Source organism: Ornithodoros turicata, chromosome 4 (assembly GCF_037126465.1).
Source record: "Ornithodoros turicata isolate Travis chromosome 4, ASM3712646v1, whole genome shotgun sequence".
NCBI classification, from domain to species: Eukaryota; Metazoa; Arthropoda; class Arachnida; order Ixodida; family Argasidae; genus Ornithodoros; species Ornithodoros turicata.
The window spans coordinates 21,300,079-21,309,314 of NC_088204.1; the positions used below are offsets into that span (position 1 = coordinate 21,300,079).

At 44.4% G+C, this 9,236-nt stretch overlaps 2 protein-coding genes across 7 annotated transcripts in view; both read right to left on the reverse strand.

Annotated features, from left to right (window-relative positions):
- Window positions 1-468, reverse strand: part of LOC135391307 (rho GTPase-activating protein 190-like) — a 47,090-nt gene extending 46,622 nt beyond the window's left edge. For all 6 annotated transcript variants that reach the window (XM_064621535.1, XM_064621531.1, XM_064621534.1 and 3 more), the window contains exon 1: window positions 329-468. The gene's annotated coding sequence lies outside the window, so the exon portion shown is untranslated. The remainder of the gene's footprint in view (window positions 1-328) is intronic.
- An 844-nt stretch (window positions 469-1,312) lies between these two features.
- LOC135391308 (uncharacterized) lies at window positions 1,313-9,181 on the reverse strand. The gene is made up of 9 exons (XM_064621536.1): window positions 8,724-9,181; window positions 8,352-8,467; window positions 8,204-8,256; window positions 8,050-8,113; window positions 7,350-7,486; window positions 7,210-7,291; window positions 6,927-7,112; window positions 6,415-6,513; window positions 1,313-3,992 (listed from the first exon to the last, which is right to left on the reverse strand). Exons 1-9 carry the CDS (start codon window positions 8,750-8,752, stop codon window positions 3,661-3,663), a joined length of 1,098 nt encoding a protein of 365 aa, XP_064477606.1. The 5' UTR covers window positions 8,753-9,181; the 3' UTR covers window positions 1,313-3,660.
- Window positions 9,182-9,236: the final 55 nt, after the last annotated feature.

Consider the following 9,236-nt stretch of genomic DNA (forward strand, 5'->3'; position numbering starts at 1 on the left):
CTGACAAGTTGCCTTTTAATAAGATAAACTTTAATCGGCTCGAAAGCGAAATGAGATGCAGCTCGTGATGCTCCACTCAAACGAATGCGACATGTGAAGAGGAAACTTACACATCCGCATTGACTAACCGGCACGCGTGCTATGCAGACACACCAAGCTTAGTCATTTTCCAGTCAAATACCTGTTATGGGTACAACGAACGCGTTGCATGCCGAAGAAAACAACACAAAATGCATATGTCAAAATACGGCAGGCCCTGCTGTAAGCCTAACAGCTTAGGACTAGGTAACGCGAGCAGCCGCGGCGATGATTTTTCAAAATATTTTACCTGAACACAGTTTGCAAAGCTGCAATCGTAACAACAATGATCTGCGACGAACTCCAGTGAAAAAGAAAACACACTAGCGTAGCACTTCACACAAGCACACACACATTCTTCGGCAACATCCGAAAACCAGCCATGTTTGATTGAAATAACAACAAACAGAAACAGTAGCGAAGCGACCAATACGTAATTCCGCTAAATATAGCGCGCGTTCCAATTACTACATTGTGCCGTGAGAATGCCTTCTAGAAAGCTACGGTGTGATTAGAATGTGTTACGACAACTTTCAACTTTCACGTGGCATTTAAAAGAAAGAAACAGTTTCCTAGCGGTTGATTTTTCCACGAAAAATTGGAGCGCAAAGCGCGCCCGATTTGAACCGCGGTTGGACGTTGGACGACGCATACTTAAATGACACATTTTCTTATGTGCTTACACTTTATTCGTCAACTTAGCGTTATCGTCGAGAGATAAACACATGAACTTTACTCCTCTGTCTTGCAGGCAGTGCTGAATGGGTGTCCAAGTCCGGCGTCTATAGCGAGGGGGATTGGGGGGTCAATTGCCCCCCCTGAGCCCGCCAAGAGGGGCAGCAAGAAGACAGAGTTCCTGCAGCAAGAATGCAGAAGAGGGGGGGGGGGGGGAATTTCCCACTTTGTATCCCCCACACACACACCTGGAGGCGAAAAGTTGATGCCGGCCCCATGGTGTTTTTACACTTACCTATTCAGAAGACAGGCCCATTTTCACGAACACGGTGTAGCTATGAACCGAGATGAAGGATTGTCCACTTCACTCAAGTTGACACTCAATTCCCTTTTACAAACGATAGTTAGTGACGTAATGAACCTTTCTGTGACAGTTCAGAATTCAGCGCTCAAGTTAAGTCAAAGTTAAGGGACCGTTGATCCCTGTTCAAATATTAATCAGCGTTGGTGAAACCGGGCATAAGACTGATATTGAACAATTAAGACAGGACAAAGCATCTTTACTGGTTAGCAACGATTTATTACAAATGTAAACATCTCCCCACACATTTCTGCAGCAAATGTTATCTCCAAAAGACAGGCAGACAACTTCGCAGGTCAGCACAGCTCTACGTTTGTAAACATCCCTGTCACAACAGGTACAATTTAGCAGCACTCCTTTTCGTTTTGACACCTGACCTAACACACCAGGAAAATTTTAGCTGAACGGTTCCAAACGAACAAAAATCACCTGCGGTGAATTTGAGCATCGATCTTTTCCAGTAATGATTGAGTGTGTTTGTTGTGCAGTCATGTAAAATGTAATGCTGATCAAAATGGAATTGAAGATATAAATGTCAGCTGTGGTATTCCCTCTTAGATTTGGTACTACAGAAACACGAGACCATACCAGAAAAATATGAACAAGCAAGACAGAATTAAAGAAGAAGAAAAAAAAACTGTACATGTGTGTGCTCTTATGACTGCAGCATCCGATATCATTATATATCAATTTCTCTCACTCTGAGATTATATATATCTATACATACTGCTTTCTAATATCCGTGCAAATAATTATAAAAAAAAAAAAAAAAAAAAAGGCATGCCCCTGAAGGGCCTATCATTTCACATCTCACCAAATCGTTTGCCACTGAAACTAAGTGTGAACGCTAGGAAGCTCGTCCGACAATCCGAGGAAAGACTCAACAACATAAAAAAAAGAAAAGACATGCCACCAGACGACAATGTTGTCGGCACGTTTCACTCCACAGGTATCTTGAAGGAAGACTGTAAGTGAGCCTGAAGTTCCTCGTCAAAATGGCAAACAGGAGAAAACCTTGGGTTGCATCCTCACAAAGGTACAAAAAAATATTGCCACATAAACACTCTGGGCTTGGAAGGACTTCAACCTTGAACTCAGGTCTAGTCTGACTAACCGAGCCATGATATACGACAGCCACACGTGAAAGCTACACAAAATCCTGCGCGATGAAAATGCAACATTCGACGTGTGCCGTTAGTTCCCACTACACAAGTGAAAAAAAGAAAAAGTGTGTTAAAGGTGGTACTGCAAACGAGACACTACTGCATGACGAATTGCCGCTAGATATTCAAACCAAAAATATGCTCTCGCAGCTACGTGTGCACCCTTTGATGGCTAGCACCTGTCGTAGAAAGCCGATTGTGACGAGATTACAACAGTGGGTATTAGATGGCAAGATGCCAATGAAATTCAATGAAATGGCAGTATATAGTGGATGTGACTGGACACGACAGAGACATCCGCATGCATTGACTGTGACACGTGTAGTCATCGACAGAGCACAGTGCAGGGTGGGACGCTTAGCCTGCAGTATTATACCGTGAATTTCAACCCTATCGAGAAACCTGCAAATTATTCTTATCACGTAACCACACGCTACCCTGTTCAGAGCAGCTAAGTTGCTGTGACGAAGAAAAGAACATACACTGACCTCGGAACTACGCTATCTGCTAAATCTTGTGTAAGTAGGGCGGGAATGAATTTCGACTGGTCGTCATTAGCAGCTCCTTCCTGGATAAAGGGGCAGGAATTACTATCCTCCCCAGTCAAAATGTTCACTGTAAGTATAGTGCCAAAATGATCACACATTCTTCAACCGCTGACAAAAGGGTGATGATAGTGAGAAAGCAAATCTAAAAGTTTCAGGTATGACTCAAACCAGCACCGGATCCACTGTGACCACTTGGTTTTCATATTCTCTTCAAAACCCACTGCCATGTAAGGACGCGACTGAGGGGGCCAATAGTGCAATTTATACGGTCAAACCTTGTTACGGCAGACACTGCCAATAAAAGCATGAACCAAACCTGTAACAACATTCACGTCCACAAAGTTACCTTTGTTTCGTAACAAATGCCTCGTGCACCGCAACATAGCCCGGATAGATAAGTTTGCACATTGTCTGAAGCATTCGCACATTTCGGCTAACAACCTGGAAACAAGCAGCAGGCCACACAGAATGGTATCTTACGGGATTACTCGTATAAGCCGTATGCATGTTCCGGGACTGTGTTTCTGCCAATAAAACCTGTGGTAGGGCAAAGGGGGATTGTCATTGAATGTTCACCCTTTCTCTGTTCCCGTTCTTCTGCATGCATGCATCGGTGAGTCAACTGAAATTTCATGCTCAAAATCGGAAGAGCCTTTCACGTCTGCTACATTCACAATAAATATGGCATTCACGATTAACGCTCAGTATAACAAGGCTCGACTGCACCTTCAACCTCGTGACAGTAAAAGCAGTACTTGGAAGGAACGGTTCGAGAAATTTTTTCTTTAAAAAAAAGGAGGAAAACGTAGCTTTATCCATCTCACAAGAGCAATCATCATCCGATACGAACTCCCCCCATTGCAGCTGCCAAGCGGTCGTCTTCCTCTCCACCCGAGTCCCACGATGGCCAAGCTGGGGCAGAGTCCCTCCTCGTGAAAGTCGAGTGCCTCTGGTACGAGGGAGGTGGTAAGCCACCCGTGCCCGGGGGAGCACCAGGGGGTGTGGGAGGATGCAGGAAAGGGGGGACCGGGCTGTCTGCATTTGGGGGACAGGAAGGCAGAGCAACACGCTGCCGCACGGAACCCCATTCGTCGTCCTGGTTGTTGTGGTAGGGACGGCCCGTAGTGGGGTCGTAGTAGCCCGGGGTGTACGGGGGTGGTGGTTCTTCTGGAAGTTGAAAGTGCAAGTTGCTGATACGTGGCATATGGATTGAAGGGGGTCATGGTTAGGGCCTGACCTTTTTTGGGTTATATTGGGGGGGGGGGGGGGGTTAATATCCGGTTATATTTTGGTTCAATACTTTGGGTGTGATCGGGACAAACTGGACCTGATTCAACCCCATCCTGATTGAATCGGATTGGATCAGGCGTAAATCATTGTTTGACGTACTCGGCATAATACACATGACACACCTGTATACACAGAGTATCAATATTTAGTTCATGCATCTAAGAGACAGCAGGGTCTCTGTTTTGACAGTTTGTATCCGCATGTTAACGCACTTACAACACAGTTTCCAAAGTTTCGGGTCACCCTGGTCCAGCAGTTTTCGGGGAAATACTGGGATAAACCCTGTTTTTTGTTGCTTCGAATCGGGAGATAAGTGGGCATAACCATATATAACCCTAGAAAGCCAGGCCCTAGTTATGGTGGAAATGAATTATGGTTAGGGTATCTCATTTTTCGGCGATTATATTCTCAGAGGTATTACGAGGCGGGGCAAAGATAGGTGACGAGGAAAAATTATCCTGTTATCTCAAGATGTTACAAGTCAACTGAAATTTGTATCACTGTAATCTGGTTCCGAGCTCATTTCTTGCCACGTTTTTAGATGTCTCAAAAGTTATCAACGACGAAAATGAGAAACCCTAATTACGGTGTAGAGTTGCTATCATAGAAAGTGCCACTTCTTATTAATACTTATACACGGAATAACATTAACATATAGTCACCTTCACACTGTTCAACAAGACCACTCTACTTTGACTGAAATCTGCTGTATTTCATTGTGTATATTATTGTGTTATATTGTAATCCATTGGCAGGGCCCGTGCTAGGGGTGTGCGGGGGCCTGAGGCAAAGGCATATCGCGGGTCAATCCCTAGTTGAGGGCTTTGTGCGCAAGGTCTAAGGCGGTCGCCTTACTCGCAACCCCCCTCCCCTATCGCCGGCCCTGCCATTGGTTGACTGCCATATTAATACATATGATTGCTTGGTACTACACTGGTGTGCTACGACAGTGGTGGGGCAACGCACTGCTCCCTTCCGCCACAGCTGTTGTAGCACACGAAAGTGAGTGTTTTCTGTATGACGAGTTCATTATATCTTTTCACTGGAAAAAGAACGGTCCACCGTTCGAAACATCGTGCCTATGTAACTTCTAAATGAATTAAATGAAGTCATCTCAAAATATTCCTTTGGTGGTGCTCTGTGCAAACTTATTTCTTCTATATATATATATACAGTGATGGCCACTATCTACTTCTACAGTAGTTTAACTATAACTACTTTGCGATGGAGTAGTTTAACTAGTAGTTCAACTGCTTTTCAGGAGAGTAGCTAAACTAATTCTTTAACTACTGCAATGTATTTTAACTACATATATAGCTACTTAACGTTGTCTATCAACACTAATCCCTTGTAGTGCTCTTGGACACGTAAATACGAATCACAAGCAGTGATAATGATATTTAAAATATACTCATGTGCCTACGTCGCTTAATTCACATGCTGTCGTAAAATCCAATGCCTGTCTCTTGTATATTATGCGCTGACAAAAGAGCTTGCTGCTGAAATATTTTCTATGGAGTGAAAGCTTCCGCTATAAAGGTACGTACAACATATGACGGACCATGTACGAGATTTAAACTCGGGCTCCTTCGTCACAGATCAATGCGCCACGCACAAATATTGTGGTGGGTGCCGATTGTGCCACTGTGGACCATAAAATATTTTCGCTTAGCCACGACGATCGATCACGTAGCCATCCTATGTGGTTATGTGGACACCAGGACGGTAACCAAGGTATTACACAGGCCGCTACGATCGTCAAATACAAAGCTTGCGGCGTGATTCTTTCGTGCCTACGCGATAAACTAAGTTGCAGAATTATTTCACAGCAAATGAGGCTTCACTAGACAAACATTAAAAGTGAAGATTTAGTACACATGCACGGCACAATTGCTCTGCACCTCCATTCTCATCAAACAAGTAGCTCAAGGTAAAAGTCGGAAGCACAATTGTGCCGTAAAGCTTGCGGCAAAATCGGAAGTAGTTGGCGCCTGCAGTAACCTAACTACTGTAGTTAACTACTCAAAATAGTAGTTTAACTAGTAGTTGCCACTACATTTCTGCAAGTAGTTGATAACTACTTTTTAACTACAATCAGGTAGTTTAACTACATGTAGTTAACTACTGGCCATCACTTTATATATATATTATTAGCTCTTTCAGGGATGTGAATAGAGTGAGGCATTCTTATCAGCTTCTTTCTCACGTTTGTATGCTGATACTGACAAGGAGATGTGCAACACCAGCATAAGCTTTCTTTCATGACATGCATCTTGTAGAGACACTAGAATGTACATACCGACAGAGGGACAGTGTGGTATCAGCCTATACTGGTACGCATGGTACTGCTGGACCCTGTCCTTGGCCCTCTGCACGGCTTGCTTCGTTGCACCAGATCCTAAGTTTATAGAAATGACCACCAACGTGTTGCGCTCAGTTACGTGCACTGACTAGCACTACTATTAACACTTCCCAGTCGCAAATCACAAGAACCATTTGGAAATTCCACCGGTTCCAACTGGGCTGGTTCATGGAACAAATCCCAGCACAGACCAACTCAGGTGGATCCAGCTGGAACCCTTTCAACTGGATATTATCCAGCTTAAACCAATTGTACATGGACTCCAGTTCTGCTGGAACCATCTCAGCTGGTCACATTTCCTGCTTACACCACCTCAGCTGATGTCCCGTGGTAATCTGGAACCAGTTCAAACCCGCAAGAACCATTCAGAACCAGCATGATCCCTAACTGGTTCCAGCCTGCGATTTGTCGACTGGGTTGCTACTGCTGCAAGAACTGAAACGGCTCACCAGTGTACTTAATTTCATGAAGACTTCGATCGTGCACATCAGGGATGTACATTGCAATGTCCCTTTGTGACTCAAAAATAATAGCACACTTGTTGGCCAACTCCAGGTAGGCCTCGGACAGTTTGAGCAAGCCGCCTTTTAGCCTTATCAACTTAACAGCTTCGTTTTCTTGAACCTTCTCTATTGCTGAAAGCGAAGAAAGTGCAAAGTTCAATAGGAGACAGGAATTAAATGATGGGATGGCCGGGCAGCGGATGAGAGAGGAGGATGAGAGAGTGCCTACTTTCATACTGTGCAAGGTCTTTGGCCCTCTCAGCTTGCGCAAGCCGCATCTCGAGGTTGTTAATTTCTTCAACAGTAGCCTTCTGCAAATTATATAAATAAATAAATTTAGAATCGGAGTGCACGTGAGGGGGCCGTCACCTTTGACGCCTTCTTCAGCTCTTTCTTAATCTTCAGTTCCTTCTGCTCGCAAATGGCAAGTTGGTTGCGTGCTTGATCCACGTGCTTCTCACCCTCCAAGATGAGGTCAAACTGGTGTTTAAATGCCTTCAGTTGCTCTGAGAAATAAAGTGCAAGTGGTCAGGCAAAGTTGCTACTGAATCATAAATATTTTAAAAGAAACGCAGATAATATATATTTAAGGAGCAACTTTTTCGGGTGAAATGCCATTTCTCAGATTCGGGGAGGGGGGTAAAAATCAGGCGCTGTTTTTAAATCTGTAATTCGGGGAGAAATCGGGCGATAATTGTGCCTTTGGGTGTTATTGGGTGTTTTTGTTTCTCCTCTTGTCCATTAAGTCCTTTCCTAATCTCTCTTTCTTTGTTTTTTTGCGGGATCGTGACCATCCAGCGGTAATCCTTGAAGGCATAGACAGTGTTGACATACATGGGTGTATTGCTGGGAATGTAAGTGACCCATTCTTACATGTGTTACACGTGGCAACCTTTGTTAGTCTTCAGTGGAAACGTCACTTGGATTTCATAGTGACTGGAATTCGTGGCGAAATCGGGTTTAACCCGAACTGGTCGCAGGTCAGTTCGGGGGGGAATAACCGTGCGGAATCGGATTTAACCCGAAAAAGTCACTGCCTATTTATCTTCAATTGAGTGCCTATAATCACCCAGAAAGTCCTTCTGAATGTCAGTCCAGAAAGTGTTCAACTCAGCCAGCTGACACATAACATCCTGAAAACAGAAAACGTAATGAATACCCGCTCGCTGCCATTGTATAACCATCATGATAAAAATTGTGTTTTAAAGTTTTAAAAAACTCACTTGAATAACCCTGTTTTCGTCTGCTTGAGCCCAAATCACCAAGTCTTGTGAGACTACAAGAGCCAACAAAGAAGACTACTGAGAACGTTCTACACACAGCAATTCACGGTTTATTATTCCACGTTTTGTTGTTCCAAAAAGATGTCACCTGAGTTCTGCGCTGTCAAGAAAGACTTCATCGCCGTCCTGACATCCCTCAGCTCGGATATGACGAGGTTGAGGTCGGCATGCCCCCCATTGAGCGCTTTTAGACGAGCACCGCTCCTGACAAAATTAGAAACAATAAAGCACCAACGCACAACAACAATCGGAAACAGTGATCGCACTGATCGTGTCATGAAGGACATGACACATCAATAATCCGTTGTTTATGTGCCAGTCAAACGATTCAAGGTCAGCCGTATGCTAGCCAAAGAGTCAAAAATTGCGCTTACTTACGCACAAACTCTAGTGAACGGAAATAACAGATACGGAAGCATTAAACGAAAGAAATATATCACCAGGAAATATATCACCTTACCGACGGATAACGCGACTTGCTCTTTCCATATCTATCGGGTACGCTAGCAGAAAGCGGAACACTCCAGTCAGATGACCATCATAACATGCGATCTTCGAAGCAATTCTGAGCACAGCGCAGGAGGTGCTTGCCCAACGACTGTCAACAGGAATACGTCCACAATTTTTGCTTTGGAAACACAGGGCAGCAGAAGCACCCTATGCGTATTACGGAGACCACCACCACCAGCTGAAAACAGTAGGCCTAACACCACTTAGTCATGACCAGTCCTCGTAGCGCAAGTAGACACACTTCTCACGTCCTTGCCAAAGATTCCGGTGCGCTACAACAATTCCACACACAATCATACTCTACACCTAACATACACAAGTGAGCACAGCTTGCCAAATGCTCCAGTTGTCCTCCCAACAAAACTACATTCTGGCAACAGCCACCCACCTGGCGGCCAACGGCAGAAGCTGATCACGCGGAAAAACCCACGTGCTTAAAATTTGCACTTTCCTCCCGCAACGA